The 18,636-nt window shown below is 34.6% G+C and overlaps 1 protein-coding gene across 3 annotated transcripts in view; it reads right to left on the reverse strand.

Annotated features, from left to right (window-relative positions):
* ATP6V1H (ATPase H+ transporting V1 subunit H) overlaps positions 1–18,636 on the reverse strand; it is a 142,123-nt gene that overhangs the window by 112,025 nt on the left and 11,462 nt on the right. For 2 of the 3 annotated variants that reach the window (XM_054595540.1, XM_054595541.1), the window contains exons 5-7: positions 15,399–15,512; positions 12,749–12,853; positions 9,663–9,716 (exon numbers count right to left, since the gene is read on the reverse strand). In XM_054595540.1, coding sequence (XP_054451515.1) covers positions 9,663–9,716; positions 12,749–12,853; positions 15,399–15,512 — 273 coding nt within the window. The remainder of the gene's footprint in view (positions 1–9,662; positions 9,717–12,748; positions 12,854–15,398; positions 15,513–18,636) is intronic. The other variant, XM_054595542.1, reaches the window with a different exon arrangement.

The raw sequence follows: 18,636 nt of genomic DNA on the forward strand, positions 1-18,636 counted from the left end.
AAATACCATTCCAGAAATTACTTTCACAGTATAGATTGAAGGCAACACTGGTAAATGATTGAATTATTGCACTGAATTAAACAAAGTAAATTGTACCTCTTCTTTGTTTTTCACTTACATTGTCCTATTAATCTCATGTATAAATTATTCAATATTTTTAGTTTGTTTTTATTGTTTATGCTGTTACAGCTGGTCCTTCTCTTTCTCCCCTTCCCCACCTTCACCCAGCCCCATCCTCTCCCAATTCCCATATGGTTGTCGTGTCCATAGTTGTGCATAAATGTTCTTTGGTTAATCCCTTCACCAATATTTCTTAAGAAAATAATCATCCTCCAATCAATGCAACCAGTCACTATTTCTAGTACTACACAAAGGTAATTTGCTACTTGAGCAGAAAATCATACAATCACGCAAAGCCATCAAGCAATTCTAGTCTGTTCTGCCTTTCCCCAGAGTCACTGTCACATATTCACCACTATCTTCCAGTCTTACTCTCTCTGCCTCTCAGCAGCATGAGAAAACATAGGGATCAGTATTAAGAGACTCACTGTTATCAACATCCTATTCTCCAAATTGAACTTCACTTACAGCCACTGTTACCTCTCTCTCACCTAGGAGATAGGTCTGCTTCTTCCTGCCTAAGACCCAATGCCCCAGCAAGGTCTCTATCACATTCCTCCCACATAATGATTCATCAATCAGACCCCTCTCCTTTATCCTGAATCTCTGTTCAATTGATTTCCTTTCCTCAGCCTCTAAATATAACCCATTTTCACCCATCTTTAAACTATCCCAAAACCTTGTACCAATCTTTGCATCTTTCTTCCTCCCGATACACGAAGGTTTCTTGAAAGAATTATCATCAAATTTTTAACGTCTCGTAACTTATCACCCAACATAACATGGCAAATGCTAGGGTCACCAGTGACTTTATGTTTGTTTTTTTTTACTTTTTATTTCTTTTTATCATTATTTTCAATTACAGTTGACATATATTATTATATTAGATTCAGGTGCACAGTCCAGTGATAGACATTATTACAAATTGGTTGTCACTGAATAGTCACAGGGATGTAAAGTACAGCATAGGGAATACGGACAATAATATTCTAAATATGTGTGATATCAAATGAGTGCAAGATTTATCAGGATGATCACTTAGTAAGTTACATAATGTCTAATCACCAGTGACCTTAAATTGCCAGTTCCGATACTCTCACCTGAAAACCAGACCTCTATCTCCAACTACTTAACCAGAAAGCTCTTTCCCCATTCTCCCCTTCATTTCAATTGGTTCATCTGCTGTTCCAAGTCTTAAATCAAAAATTAACACCTCCATCATGAAAAAAAAGGCGGAAATATAACAAGGTTTAAGAACAAAGGCTCTAAACTAGCCTCACTCACCCACTTAAAAGCTATGTAACCTTGAATGAGCATTCTACCTATAAAATGAGGATAACAGAGACAAATCCCCTGGGGTGTGAAGATAATTTCATTAGTTAACATATGGGTTTTCAATGGTACTTGTCACATTACATTCAACAACTGTTTGCTGCTGCATCTACCATTGTTTTCCAATTTTCTCCAGATGAAATTAATACCTTTAACGGTGCCACATATAAATCATAAATCGCTACCCTTGCTGTGCACGCATGCACGCGCTTCATCCCCATTGGACCAGAATGGAAAAGAGGAGTCTTTTTTAATTTTAGCACTTAAGCACAGTCCCTGATAAATTACAGCACTTTAAAAATACTTGTTTGCTAAATAAATAATTAAATATTCATCACGCTCGATGTTATTTTTTTCTATTTTGCCTTTTGGCTTTAGAAGGAAAAAAGTAGAAACTAAAATTTTGAAATACAGGATAGAGTTAAAGTAGGTGTACATTGTGAATATGTAAAACATAGTTTATTCTTGTATTATTATTTTTAGTGGTATTATTTTCCATACAAACTAAACTGTAAGCCTACTTTTGCCCCATGCCTGTATATTTTCTCCAAGTGAATTCATTTTTGTTTTCTGCCTAGCAAGATATTGTTTTTTTAAAGACAAAATACAAAAACCCCCAAATTTTATATCATCACTTCCTTTAAACTGATTTCTATGATAGCTGTATATAAATGTACTACTATCCTCCGTATTATTCAATACTAACACTAACTTAATCTTTTGTTGCTTTATTATTTTTCTTTTTGCTGGAATTTCCTATTCTATTCACAGACATTATAAAATTTGAAAAGCACTCTTTGAAATAGCTGTAATTACTAATAGGAAATCCTGAAATCTCACAAGATTTCCAACAAAGACAATCTGAATAAGAATGAAAAAGTAAGAAAAACAGTCTATTTTACAGGACAATATCAAGAACCACCAAACTAATGAGACAGTGTTTATGGTGATCAAATATTACACCTTCCAAACACAAAGTCACAAGAAACAAGTAAGAAAAAACATCCCTACATCTTCCCTTGAGCCTGGCCTTTCACTGGTGGACTCTCCCTGTGGCTCCCTGACTCCTATACTATGAACTCCCAAGAAAGATGTCTGTAAGATCAGTTTCTGGGTATGAAGTATAGTTATAAACCAGAAATGTGACTGGACAAGTAGCATGAAACCTTATTAACATTTGTGAACATAATATTTATTGACCTGAATTTACATAGGATGCTTTGTACCTATTTATCATAATATATCCAATCAGTATAAAACAGCATAAAATAAAAAGTCACTCTTATCACCTCTCAATCCTAACATATAGATTTCTGTGTAACACTACAGAAATTTCCTGTGTTACAAATGTACGTCTTTTTTAAAAAATACAAATAAGATCCCACTGGTCCTGTCAAGGCAGCTCCATTAGTTATAGTATCATGCCTATACGCCAAGGTTGCAGGTTCAATCCCTGGTCAGAGCACGTACAAGAATGAAACAATGAATGCACGAATAAGTAGACAAAACAAACTGATGTCTCTCTCCCCGCCTCCCCACACACACACATTCTCCCCCTTCCTCTCTCTCTAAAATATGAATGAAAATTTAAAATAAAAAGGTTCTACTCCTTGCACACTTTCAAAGGACCTATGCAAGCACTGCCGCAACTGTACTAAAATAATCAGTGTGTAATAATTTGTCTTTTGTTGTCCTCCCCAGGATACAGGAAGCCCTATGAAGGTAGAAGTGATGCCCACCTTGTTCGGTGTTATGCTTTCAGTGCACTGTTCCTCATAGGCACTCAATAAATATTTCTTGAAAGAAAAAGAAAAATACAAACATACATCCTGTCTTACACTAATATCAAAAGATTGTAGTCCTAATAGATATGGTTTGATAATTACAAATTTGACCAATTTATACTGATAATAATCAATAATGCAGAAATACATACAACATAGCACTATTATCCTATTTCTTTTTAAAGCCAAAAATAAATCTGTTTAGTAATTATGGATCTTATATAATTGCCTAGTATTTTTTTTTTAATTAAGTCATCTAAAATTGAGAATTTTTATAAGTTGCTAGTCAATTTTGGCTACACCTTATGTCATCCTGTTTTACTAGGATATATTTATGGTGAAAGATCTCATTCAGCCAGTTCAATTGTGAATTGTTAAAGTAATGTATTTATCTGGTGACAAAAGCTACCTGTATTTGGACTGACTTAACAAAAATACATACACACAAAAGAGATGTTTTAAATACTCATTATACTGTTTCCCAAATACTATTTGCTTAAATGTCTTCAACCGTATTTTTTTATGTACAGTTTTTGCTTTTTTCAGTAATCAAAATGGATCTTTTAACCCTCAAAAATAAAAAAAAACTGTAAAAAAAAGAATTTATTTTTATAAAATCAATGAAAATGTAAATGATAGTTTTCAGAATATTTTCAAATAATTAAAATTAAAAAATTAAATAAAGAACAAAAGGGAAATATTATGATACCCATTTTTTAAAGATGAGGAACCCAAGTCTTAAAAAGGTGAAAGAATTTGTTGAAATTAAAACAATGAGTTAATCTTGGATCAGCACTAGGAATCCAGTCTCTTCATGATTGAACTGGTACTCTTTGGGCTGCACTAGACATCCCAGGTTGAGAACTGGCCTCCACATGCACTCCCACTTCAGCCAACCTCAATGGTAAATAAAATATTTTTTTTTCTCAGTACATTTAAGAAAATATCATTTGGATAAATTTCCCAATGTTGCTGAAAATGCAAACTCCCCTATATTATGGTGGAATAACCACTCACAGGGAAAATAGCAACTCCTAGAATTCACCTACCTGGAAAATAGCAACTGATAGGATTCATCTACCTGGCGAATATGGTCTAGAGTCCCATATTCTACAGAATTACGATGTAATTCAAGAACTAAGGAATTACAAAGTAGGCAGGGAACAAAAGGGAAACATAAAAATCTCAGTGATTTTGTACCAAAGAAAGACTAATGTTATAAAAATGTTTATAAATTTTCAATATTCCTTTTTATAATGCTACAGTTTAAGAACAAACTAAAGAATAAAGATAATATCGATCTAAATTGTATAATCATAGGTACTTGAAAAAACACATCTATACTGCAGTAAAATGCATCTATCCCACACAGAGTGAAAATGCACAGTATAGTGGTATCAGTAAAGCCCCAAATTGAACTTTTCAAACACTTACTTAGCTAAAATAAATTCCAGAAGCCAATTTTACATGAAATGGAGGACTGGAAATTAACAGTAATAAAAATATTTAATGTTTCATGACCTCTAAAGGAATCCTTTTCTTGCAGAATAAAAAAGTGAGTGTCTCTTCCATTCACCTTAAAAATATAACAGGACAATCTCACTTGTCAGTAGGGAACTGAACAACTGGAATTCTCATACTTTGTTTATGGGTAAGTAAATTGGTTTTGTAAACTGGCTGGCAATATCTAAATTTACAAACAACCAATCAATTCCATTCTAGAATTAAGTGTTCTTGACCATCTACCAAAAGACATACAGAAGAATGTTTACAGAAAAATTATTCACAATAGCTAAAAGTTACAAGTAACCCAAATATCCATCAATAGTGAATGGATATTTAACAGATTACTATATAGCAATAAAAATAATGGTTATTCATTTAACAGATACTACATAACAATTAAAAGACTACTGCTAAATGCAACATGAATAAATCTCAATGACACAATACTGGGCAAGAGAATTCAAACACATAAAACTTCATTCTGCACATGATTCTACTTACATGAAATTCAAAATCATGAAAAACTAATCTGTAGTATTAGATATCATAACAATAACCTTTGTGGGAGTTGAGGTGAAAGAAAATATTTAGTAGGAGTATACATGACATAAATTCATTCAGCTGAATATTAAAATTATTAACATTTTACTTTATGTAAATTATGACATAAAAAAAGAAAGAAAGGCTGAAGAAAGGAAGAGAAGGAAGGAGGAAGATATCTGCCAATCAGAAGATTTGCCAAATTATCATTGGCAAGTCACTTAAACCCTCCAAAACTGTTTTCTCGTCCCCAAAGAAAAGTAATACTAACCCTAGCAAAAACAAAAAAACAAAAAACAAAACAAAAAAACCCTGCTACTCAAATCAGTTTCTATATAACACAAAACAATTGCAAAGTATACTATTACTATTATTACCTCATATTCAGGAACTAAAACACATTTGTAAGCCCAAGAATTCACTTGAGGTTGGCTTATTTAAAAAGATCCTCTAGTCAATACTCATAATATCTAGACTAAATTAACATCTAAATTCACTTATGATACTTTCATCTTAGACTTAAGACTTACTAAAAAGGTAACCTCATTATTAATTTTCAAGTTTATAAATCTCCAAGTATTGCTTTCATTCTAATTTGCTTAGTCATGTAATGACTACTAGGATGTTTTATTATGAGAAAAAATTATTGTGGACTTAATATGATTCACTTTATACATTATTATTTTGTATATTAAAATGTATTCATTTTTTGATGAGAAGATAAGGCAATTGAACAATAAAAATCAACCAAGAATTGCTGTAGGTAAATAACAATGCTCTGGAAACTTGTACAAAGACATGTGATTGTGAATTACTTTGAGTGCTCAGACTCACCAGCTAGCGCAGAGGACAGTTAAATGACAGGCCTGAACTTTATGAACTAGCCTACTGATTTAGTTGTCATCAAAGTAGCAAAAAACTAAATCATTGAAGTACTCCACAACTTCTGGAAGACTGAAAAGTGTCACATCAGCATAGGATTAAAGAACAAAGCTAAAGCAATAAAACTAATCTCATATTAACAAGGAAATTAGAATTGTCACAAAAAACAATTTAAGGAATTTGGCCAAAAGCCACAAAAGTTTTTTTTTTTCTCTCAATCTAAAATGCTGCTGTTACTGTGCTAAAATATGAATGAATCTTGAAAACATTAGGCTAAGTAAAAGATGCCAGACACAGACACAGAACCACATATTATAAGGTTCATTCATATGAAATGGCCAGAAGAGGCAAAACCAGAGAGTCAAGTAGATCAGTGGTTGCCAGGGTCTGGAAGCAGAAAGCAATAATGGGCAGTGACCGTTAATGTGTACGGAGTTTCTTTCTGAGGTGTCAAAAATGCTACAAAATCAGACTGTGGTATGGTTGCACAATACTGTAAATATACTAAAACCCACTGAACTGCAAATAGATAAATTTTATGGCATGTATATTTCAATAAAATTATTAAAAAATATATTAAATTGAAAATTTACTTCCTCACTCATAGTTGCCACATTTCTGAGTGCTCAACAGTCACATGTGGCTAGTGGTTACCATAATGGACAATGCTAGTGGTTACCATAATTTTCATCATTATGAGAAGTTCTATTGGACAGAATTGTTCCAGAACATTAAAAGGCATGATAAAATATAAAATAAGCAAAAGGAGAACCTGGCAGTTTCAGTTAATTTATTATCAGTAAAACAATGTTCACCTAGTAATAACTGAAGCTAGACTAGGTCTACAACAAAAATAGCCAGAGAATATGACACAGTCAAGTGCAGGAGCTAGGAATACACCTTGTTCTCCTACACACATGAATCTCCTACAAATGAATCTGGGCAGAGGTTAAAGAAAACCAACAAGTATAAAACTCCCAGATTCTTTCTAAATTCTCCAAATTTGAGAGAGACCACAGTATCCCTCTTTCTGTCAGGGTATCAGAACAACAATCAGCAAAACTGTGCACCTTCCTCTGAAGAATGTAAGACTGAGCATTCACATTAAACAGCCAGAAAAGAACTGAACAGACAGCCCTGGCTAGTGTGGCTCAGTTGGCTGGAGCACTGTTCTGTAACCAAAGGGTTGTGGGTTCTACCCCTGGTCCAAGCACACATGATCCTGGTCTGGGGGCTTACAGGAGGCAACCATATGATTTGTTGTCATTTATTTACTTCATATTTAGGCAAAGCCAACATAATTCATTTTAAGGAAATTCCATTTATGTATGTCATTTAAAAAAATTTGTAATAATCCACTGATAACTTATGATGTTTCCACTGCAATTTTAAGTCAACACTGTTAGACCATATTTCTTTCTCATTTTGCAGTGTACACCTTTTTTTATGTTTTATACTGACATCAAGTGGCAATATCATGTAATGCGGTTTACCAAAGTGCTTTCCTATGCTCTCTGAAAACCAAAAGGGATTTTAACATATAATATCAATATTTTCACAAATGTGAGTAGGCTAAGACTTGGGAATGCCTAAAATCCAACTTCCAATTCAGCTGCCTCAAAAGTTGTTCTCTCAGTTAACAATTCATTTATTTGGGGGTTTTCCCACTCATTAGCTGAATGACCTTGGGCAAGCTAGTATGCCTTTCTGCACAGTCTCTCTGTTCATATCCATAAAACATGGCTTGGAGTAAGACCTATATCAAAGAGGAAGTATGAGTATTCAAGGAGATGTAAATGTACAGTAAGTAAAACAATACCAGGAACAGTAAGAGCTCAGTAAGTGTTGGCTACCAATTCAGATTTCCCTATTAAATACAAGTATCAAAGGAAGGCTAACACTCTATTCTGAACCTACTGAAATTGATAGCCATTTGAAACAGTAAGAACCTTCAGTAAGAGACAGAGTATCTTCAGGTTTGAAAAGCACTAAAGGTAAGAAAGTGGGAAATCAAAGGCCATCTTTTCCTTCCTCACAATTACCCCTGATGCTAATTCCATTTGGGATATATATGTATGGATCTACTATAAATCACTCTGATTTAATGCACAGTCAATTCAACTAGTCAGTTTTGTTTTCCAAATAACTGGATAGAAAATAGCAAAATCAGAATTTCATTTCACCAGAACTTGCAATTCATTATCTAAGCCTTAATAATTTACAAATACTTTAACAACCACTCAAATTCATTTATAAGACATGATTCTAAAAGCACCTTTTTGAAAATCTACCAATAAGTCTAATACATGAATTAAACATTTTTTTCAAAATTTCAAACTGATAGAAATTCAAGTCATATAAAATAAAGACTCCAAATTTAAACATTACTTATAGCTAAATATCTAGACTTCTAACTCACCACCTCCTTCCCTAACCCTAGCCCCAGACTACTCATCCAGTTCTACACCTTGTTCTGATTCCATTTCAGAAGGCGAACCACCATTTTCTGGCCTTAACACACTACTAGTCAAATCCTTTATCCCATGCCCCAAGAGAAGCCCCATTCTTGGCTTTGAAAGTGGGTTCCGCTGCCATCTATAGTCTCAGAGAATATATACAGGTATGGCCCATGCAAAATATGGAAGTATCAGTAATTCGTATGGACATTAAATGGCTTATACAAAGCTTCATTTAGGTCTATAACAGCCAGGTTGTAGACACCATCCTCTAAAGATGCTTTCCAGTTTCCCAAAGATAATTTCCAACAAATGAAGCTAGATAAACCTTACCTACATTTCTAAATTTTGTTCCCTTATCTTCCTTTCAACTGGTTCCAATCATCCCAGCCCTATTATACAAACTTATTGCCAGTTTTTGAGCTATTCTTAATAAAGTTAAACCATTTCCAAAAAAGGGAAAATAACTCTTAACAACAAAAAAAAGGAATCTGGGGAGGCATGATTAATTTTAACCTTTACATTTTTGGCTCTACAAAAATGTGTGAGAGATTGGCCAAAAAAAGGGGGGGAGTGGTGTTTCTGGCCACCACCTAGCCCCATATAAAGCCTTGAGCAGCACAGTGCAAGTAACGAGTTTTAGTGGGTCATAGAACTGTTTTCACCTGCTTGACACAGTATTCATGCATCTATTAGACAGATATTACTTAACCTACTATTAGACAACTGATGCTTGAAGAGAGTAACTTTATTCGCTCCAACTGTCTATCAGAATTCACACTCTTGCTTTGATTCTCAGGTCGGACAAGAGCAACAGGGATGCGCAAGTTTCATGTGTACCCACAGAACAGCGACCACTAAAGACCATAAATGTTTATATATAGAATTTACAATACCATTAACCTAACTGGAGGTGGTATCAAATCCATAAATTTACAGTTGGGTGACTAGTAAACATCTTCAAAAATGTGAACTGTATGACTCAAAATAACTTATATTCAAAGTGTTATGAGGCTATTGAATTAAGAAGGAATGTACTTACATCACTTGAAGAGACTGTTCCTGTTTCAACAGCAACACCGCTACCACGCAGTTTCTATTACAAAATAAATAACTTATTACTTAGTTTTGTTTTTAATTTTATCCTAATTTATCAGTGTATGAAAGGGGCCTGACCAAATTTTATAATTTTTTTCCTAATCCTACTTAATGTAGTATCATCAGCTAGTAAAAAGAATGGGGATGATAACGAAATATTCTAAGTATCATTACACTCATCCATGTAGTATTTTAATATAGTATTAAAAATGGAACAATAATAAGCTGAATAATAAGCTTCAGCTAAAATTCATGAGTGAGGCTGGTACAAATTTCCAAGTCTCAGGATTTTCTTACTAAATTGTTTCTCCAATAACACAACTGTCTTAAGCTGAACTATCTGTACTATATTCTATGCCAAGTCTTTGAAATAGGTACCTGATGATCAAGAGATACAACACAGAACTTAAAATTTGGTTATCCACAGCAATGCTAACAAGTTATACTAAAAATCAAAATTTCACATGTTCTATAGAAATGATCAAAGAAACTTTAAGGTAGAAAGTCAAAGGCTGAATATGCAAGAGAAAAGTGATAATGAATTTCTGAAAGGAAATTTTTATTTTGTTTTATTCAATAACTGTCAGGCATGAGCACCATGACCAAGTATGATACTCCTAAATATTGTAATGCTATAAATCAAACAACAAAATATCCAAACTTGCAACTAATCTGGACTTTCGAAAGTTTATTTTTATGAGAATCATGAAATTGTGATCCCTTTTATGAGGAAGAAAATACAACAGAGAAAAAGAGATCCTCCAGATATAGTGCTATCAAATGACATTTAAGCAAAGTAGCAAATAAAATTCCAAATAATCCTGTTTCATTCTTTAAACAAGATGTCTGTAGTTTAATCCTGATAAAACTTTACAGAAGAAGTGTCTGCCCACAACAAGAGAGACAGTGCAATCCAGAGCCAGCAGAGGCAGTGACCAGATTCTGAGAAGCAAAGCCAGATTGGGCCTGGGAACCCTAGGAGTCATTCTATAAGCAGAAGGACTTGCAAAGCAGAAATGCCATGCCACAAATAAACAAAGATAAAGACTCGGTGATAAAAAGAATATGCTAGAAAGATACACAGAAGGTCTCTAAGAGCACTGATCTAATACGAATTCTAATGAAAACTCTTCTATACATTGTAATATTTGCTTCCACTAGTAATGATAGAAATATTTCCTCCAATTGCTCAACATGGTTACAACCATAGTTAATCATTCCAAAAGTGACAAATCACCTGAGACACAATATAAATGTTATTCCTATGAGGAAAAGTTTAAGATGAAAAAACCCCAAATGTTAGTAGCAATCTACATGTGTACATTCTTTCCTGATAATTTTCATTTTATGAATTCAGGTACAATAGAGACCCATTACCACTATACCATAATGCTAACATTAAAACAGAAAGAAGTTTGCTCAAAGGAAGAACTAAATTCAAAAGAGAAAGAAAGAGGGGGAGAGCATCTATTTAAACATTCTGATCCCAAATCATACACATTAAGAAACTGTAAAATAAAATTCTAAATATCTTATTTTGAAATATCTCACAAACTCACTAAAATCTGTAAATTTGTGACTCCTATAAAAATACTTTTAAAAACTAAGCCAAAAAGGGGGGTTAAAATTTATGCTGACATAAAAAATACTTAGTTTGTTTAAGACACTCTAAAATATCCCTAACTAAATATAAAAGCAATTAGGCTACCCTCAAAAAGGCAGGCAGTAAGTCAAAAAATCTAAGCAAAATATCATGGTATCTCTTCTATGCTTCAAATGAAACTCTATTAAAATAATAGTCCCTAAAATCTAAATAACAATTTTCTAAAAATGTATTTCAAATAGACATTTATTTGTAATCTAACATTTAAACAAACATGATAGCAACAATTATTACTTCTTCTGGTCCCATTTCTCCATGCTACCCATCCCAACACAAAATCTCATTCTCTTCTACCTTTTCTTCCCCAGAATACTCCTCCCCTACCCACCTTCTTTTCACTCCTTTTCTGATGAACATTCCCACCACATTTCCCCTCACCTCCCAATACTGGAAACCTAAAAGAAACACCACTGAGCCATCCTAAGTAGCCTTTTTCCCTGTATTAAGGAACCATGAAGACAAAAAACAGAGAAGATGTCATTAAACTAGCAAGCTATTAAACCAGCAAGCTATTTCCTCCATGGTCAAGCTGGAGAGGTCTGAAAGCAACAAGAAGACCCATCAGCAGGCTTTGCATTTAACCTTGGGCCTAAATGTTCAATCCCACAATCATACAGTGAAATACTGAGGAGTAACTATGTGAGACTATTATCTCACACTTGGTCCAGGCAGCTCCACACTTACCCAGGAGCACCTGGAAACCTGGTATGGACTCTTGGTTCAGACTAATATAAGTGGATTGATTAATGATCAATAATGTGCTATTTAGTTTGAAACTCTCCCAGTGGCACCCAGAGCCAGTTTGTTTATTGGTGTAACTAATTATCTTAGCCTGGTTAAGTGACCAAAAGGGCATGTAAGAAAGATGCCACTAGAAACTTCTGGAGAGCTCTACCCAAACCAAGATTTCTTGCACAAATATTGGCAGTCCAGAAAGTCAAGACAGATGTGGGAGCTGCACCTGGAAATCTCTCAGCCTCAAAGTTGCCTCCACTCTCTCCCCTGCTACACAGTTTCTCTTCCTTTCTATAAGCCTTACATGAGTGTGCTCTTCAGGGTTGGGTGAATCCTTTCAATTCTCCGGCCTGTGTGATCTTAGCAGCCACCTGGAAAAAAAGGACTCCCTGTCCACTGAAAAGCATAAATAGAGAATCCCAAGTGGCAGAGAGAACAGAAAGGGTTGAGCTGAAGCCAGTCAAAGAAAGAAAAAGTAAAGCATACTACCATAACTAAGCAAGCTGAACTACTCTTAGCAAGTTCAAAATGCCGTTATTATATGACATTTTTTATAATTTCCCATAATTAATATCTTAACAGAATATGAATGTTATATTCCTTTCAAAGATACTAAAAGAAATGTCTTTTACCTGTGAACTCAGCTGAGTTTTTATCCAATTGAAATAGTAATTTAAGTCACTGCCTTCCATCAATTCTTTTCCCCAAGCTGCTAACTTGGCGATAATTCTTGCTGCCTAAAAAGTGAAAAACATATTTGAATACTATATTGATTCTAAATGCCATATCATATGCCTTAAGACCCAGGACTCAATCATTTATGCTGCATTTTTTAACACTCAGCTCCTCCAAGAATAGTTTATATTTCATTTTTAAAAATATAATTTAATATAGTCAAAAATATTTTCAAATATTTCCAATTTTCCAATGAACTGAACCAAAATTAGTTGTTAAATTAAGAATGTCATGATATTCTCTGTCTTATTTTGAGTTTTGAAAGTAAGATTGGGATTCATTATAAGACCAGCAAAAATCAAAAGAACACAAAAATCTTTCTCAGCAGCAAACTTCCAGCAAATCACTCGCCAGAATCCTGAGCAATCTCTTTAACACACTGTCAGCCAGTACCCTGCTCATTCCAAGCCACTTTTGAGTTTTCATACCTAAAATTTTATATTTTGATACAAGATATATCCCGGTGTTAAACAGCCATCTCTCTTGATGTATAAAAATAAACCCTTTTCTCTCATTCAAATATTTCTCATTTTTCTTCAAGGTATAAAACTAATCAAGAATTTTTTTATTAAAAAGGTATTATAAGTATATGTATACCAAATCATGTTGTACACTTTAAATATCTTACAATTTTGTCAAATATACCTGAACAATAATTATACAATAAATCTGAAAATATATATATATGTATACACACAAAAGAGGTAGTACAAAATACTATTTCTCCACACACAAACCCAATTTTATAGTCTTTCAGTACTTTCTGATACCAAGTCAGTGTTTCAAAACTCCAATAATTCAGCAATAACTAATCCTAGTAGAAAATGGAAAGCTGTCATCTAACCCCCAAATAATCCTGTGCTGGTGGACTGATATTTGTTCTTATACTTGGACACAGCTGAGCCAGGTGATGGAGGCACATTTTCAAGGCCAGTATGTCAAGCATTCAAGTGTGATGGCAAACCTGGAATTCTACACCATGCAGGGCTAATAGGAGCACCTCAACTAATTCACTAAATTGACATATACACATTTTCATGTGCCTAGCTAAGTAAATCTACAGATACATTATTTACTTTAAAGTCATCTAACTTCTACAAAATAGATAAGTGACTTAAAAAGATTCCTGTAAGGAAACCAGGGATTAAAGATATTATCAGTCATGTAAGCACAATTAAAATGATAAAGACAAAAAAGAACGAGGGATCTGAGGTTTCTACTCCTAACATAAAGCTCCTTCATCAGCATGGTAAACCAATGACAATGTGACCCTCAAAATTTAAAAGATAAGCTAAAATTGAAAGCATAAAGAAATTAAAACATGGATTTGACTACACAATTAATAATGATGAATTCTACCCTAAAATTACATCTGGTCTTTAACATATTTGTCAATTTTATTATAAAGCCATCAAAATTAAGAAGACATTGAAACTAGGTATCCAGAGAGTGAAAACCAGTCTTCACAATTTGAAAGAAAATATATTATTGTTTTTTTAATATTATTTAAAATATAGTTTATTTTATGAGTCCTTTTCAATATCTTTTTATAAATACTTTACAATATATACAATACATGAATACACTAGTACATAAATGAATATGGATATACATGGGGGGGGTAGGAGAGACAGAGCCAGAGAGAGAAAGAGAGAGAACATGCATACTCAAAATTGTTTCACTGACAGTGGTTTTTTATTTGAAAAACCTAGAGGCGTATACTGAAATACACAACCTCAGGAGCTCTCCCCACCCCATAGCTCACTTCCTGTTGGGAACAGAAAAAGCCTGGTCAAAGATTTATTCTCTCACTCCTCTCTCATACCTTCTCCACATGCTTCTTGAAGAATTCTTCAGCCCTGGCCAGGTGGCTCAGTTAGTTGACACATCATCCCATACACCAAAAAGTTGTGGGTTCAATCCCAGTCAGGGCCCATACTTAGGCTGCGAGTTTGATCCCAGGTCAGGGCATGTACAGGAGGCAACCAGTGGACGTTTCTCTCTCTCTCTCCCCGCGCCCCCCCCCCCGCCGACACCTTCCTCCCTCTCTAAAATCAGTAACATGTCCTCAGGTGAGGATTTTTTTTTTTTAAATATTCTTCACTATTAAGGCTTCCAAAGATACCCTTCCAGGCTAAGTTTGAAAAAGGAGTGTTTTTATGATATTAAAAAGCAATTAATAAGCAATTCTTAATTAAAATACAAATTAAACATAGTAGCTGCTTCAAAGCAAAATTTAATTTCTGAAGTAAAACTCTGCAAATCCTGTCACAGATATCCAAAGCTATTTGCACATGTGAATTACAAGGCTTCTGTGCTAATGACTCATCATTACACTCTACAAAACTTTAACTGTATCAGGGTAACCCCATCTCTTTTGTCTTCTCCATATCCTCTCATTATTAAACATCTATAAGAAAACACTGCTTTGAAAAAACTAACATCACAGCAGTACTACACTGGGAACTAGGAAGTTACCAAGTCATAAACGGCCCACGAGTGTTTCGTCTGTAATCAAAGATTCGATTTGATCAATTCAAAATTTACCATGTGAACAGTAAAGAGATCCTGGCGATTTAACATTGGCAGAAAATAGGACCAGGCAGTGTTCTTGCTCCGTTTAGCATAGTCAAAGAAAATGCTAACACGTTGATGATTTTCCTAAAAAAGAAAAGGAATGATATCACTAATCAAAATGTGTTTTACTAAAGAATCACCCCTAGATGGTGTGGCTCAGTGGATTGAGCACCGGCCTGTGAACCTAAGGGTCACCAGTTACATTCCCAGTGTAGGGCACATATCCAGGTTGCAGGCCAGGTCCCCAACAGGGGCACGCAAGATGCAACCCACACATCAATGTTTCTCTCCCTCTGTCTCCCTCCCCTCCCCTCTCTAAAAATAAATAAATAAAATCTTAAAAAGAAAAAAAGAATGTAACAACTGTGCACTGTTTCTCAACCCTTCATCTTATGCTCCATCAACCCATGTGTTTTCTTTTTCCAGTGTGTATGACATTTGCCTCCCTGTTGTTATTATGGGGCAGGGGATGGGATAGGAGGTGGGGATATTTTAAGAATAAAATCACCTTCAATTATTGTGACTAGTTTAATTCAAGTGAGCCAAGATAACACATCCCAGCCCTGCAAGGTGTAGCAGTTTAATTTCTTTTCAGCCTGCACCTCTGACCTGCCCTTCCCCATTTGTCTCAACACCTTTACCCTGCTTCCACACAAACAAAATAGAAGAAGGAAGAAAGATCACAAATTAGCTCTAGATGGAAGGATCAGCAGGAAGAATCTCAAGCTGTGTACAAGGAGGCAAGGGAAATAGGGAATTAAGAGAAATCTCGTATGTTCCAAGTTACTCTTAGCATATTATGACAAAAATCAGGGCAGAAAAAGAGCCAAAAACAGTGTCTCACACTACCGGGTGGATTTAGGAACGGAGAACAATTACTTCTTAACTCAAATAATGCAAACTCTACCTCTCACCTAAATTTTCTTTGCATATTATTGGCTGAGATCTACTTTCTGGTTCACTAAGTGAATGTAGTTTCTGAATAGCAGTATTTGATAAAAGCCCAAATAACAATATAAATAATATTTTAATTTTCAGATCACCACTTAATTCTTTTTAAATACACTGGTTTTAATTTTGGTCTGTGCTAACAACTACCCCATTTAGGGAACAGACTTATATCCTTAAGTAACAGACACTATAGTTTAGAGTAACAATGGAAATGGTTGTGATGATGACTTTATCAAAAGACTTAAAATTCACATAGGTCATCATTAACTCCATTAGTAGATTACTTCCAAAGTTAAAATTTCAATTCTGCATTTAAATGAACAAAGCACTCTACATACAGACAGAGCAGAAACTATTTTATACATTTTAAGTAAGTTTAAAACCCACCTTCCTTGACTAGTCCTTTGTGTCCCAATTCCTGCTTAAAAATGTACTGCCTGTCATCTTGTCCCAGGTATGCATCCCAGTTACAAACCTTTAAGAGTATATGGATAAAGCCCTTCTCACAGTATGTACATTTGTATAATAAAAAGAGCGGGATATAAGAAAATACACACATACCTACCTATATTTGCAAAAAAAGAAAAACCAGAAAAGAAACCCAGAGATCTAGGATATTGGTTATCTACAAGAGATAGGTGGGAATGGGGTACAAGGAATAGGGTAGGGGTTGGTGACATTTCTAAGTATACTTTTCTGTATACAGTTTTGACTTCTGGGAGCATATTTTTTACATAATCAAAAATAATAAAATAAAGATGAGGAAAAAACTAAAGTAGAATACAAACAAATGAATCCAATTTTATTTCAAAAAAAATAATATAACCACTCTGAACAAAACTTAAATGCAAGCCTTAGCCAGGTGCTCAGCTGGTTGGAGCACTGTCCTGTAAATCAGAAGGTTTGCGGGTCTGACCAGGGCACATGCCCGATAGGGATATGTACAGGAGGCAACTGATCAGTGTCTCGCTCACATCAATGTTTTTCCCACCCTCCCTCTCATGCTAAAATCAATAAAAACTTATTCTCTAATGAGGAATGAATGAATAAGTAAATAAATAAATACCTTGAATTTGCTGACTACATATTCTCAGTCTAAAGATACTGCAAACAAGCATAGAACTCTAGGTAAAAGGCTTCACAGTTACATAAGTCAAAAAACTACTTTCTTTGTATTTTAGGGTAGAATAAATGAGTTAATAGATGGAGAATAAGAGGGTCTCAAAATCTCACTGTGCCAGAAGAAATTACAAGTATGGAAAGAGGCTAGAATAAAGTCTGTAGTATTGAGCTAAAATGAAATTGAGAAGAGCGTGAACTCATGGTTTTTAATTTATAGATATGTGTGTATGTATAAAAATTGAGGGTATTTGTGTGTGAATTTTGTGTATGTGGTATATGTATGACATAAAACCAACGTCTGCACACCAACTCACAGCTCCTCGTTCTACGTGTAGTCCTATATAATAAACAAGATAGCCAAGACAAACGGCAACATTCCCCATTTTTCTTAATTTTACCTTCTTAAAGGAAAAGGTGCTGAGAGGACCATGGTCATTTTCAGACAGGCCTGCATCACCCACTGGATAATAATCCTTACTCACATTATAAAATCACTACATTCCTGTAAATGACATCATGGCCCCTAAGTAGACAGCACCAGCCTTCCTAGCCTTTGTATCATTAATCACAATACAGTGCTTGGCACATAGTAGATCATCAATAAATATTTTCCTTGTAAACTGAGAGAATGTCCCTGAAGCAGCCAGACTGACACTCTTCAAGTCTCCTAAGACATGCAGACAGACATTGGATTTAGCAGCCACACAGCTTGTTTCAAAAAGAGCTACTCTATATAACAACAATCTAAACCTAGATTATACATACTCTGGTGAAAAATAAAAAATTGTGAATGAAGGAGGCCCCTCTGTGTTCAGGGACACTAGGCATTAAGTAGAAACTTTATAAAACTAGAAAAGTCTCAGACAATTAGCAAAATATTCTCCAAAGAGACGATGTTTTTGATGGCAAGCACCTTGCCTACATACAGCACTGAAGACCCAATGCCTCACACTGGCAGGGACCATAGGGACAAAGAAATCTGCTGAATGACTGTTGAATTGAAGGAGCCATGTCACCTGTAAGTACGCAGAGCATCTGGCAAGCCTCAAGTGATTCCCCAAACACCGATGGTGTTCACAAAGAACTCTGAGGTGTTGTAGGAAAAAAAAAAAATACCTATGGATTACTTCCTATA

The sequence above is a fragment of the Pteronotus mesoamericanus genome, unplaced genomic scaffold, assembly GCF_021234165.1.
Source record: "Pteronotus mesoamericanus isolate MK-2021 breed Mesoamerican mustached bat unplaced genomic scaffold, CSHL_Meso_final scaffold_54, whole genome shotgun sequence".
Taxonomy (NCBI): Eukaryota; Metazoa; Chordata; class Mammalia; order Chiroptera; family Mormoopidae; genus Pteronotus; species Pteronotus mesoamericanus.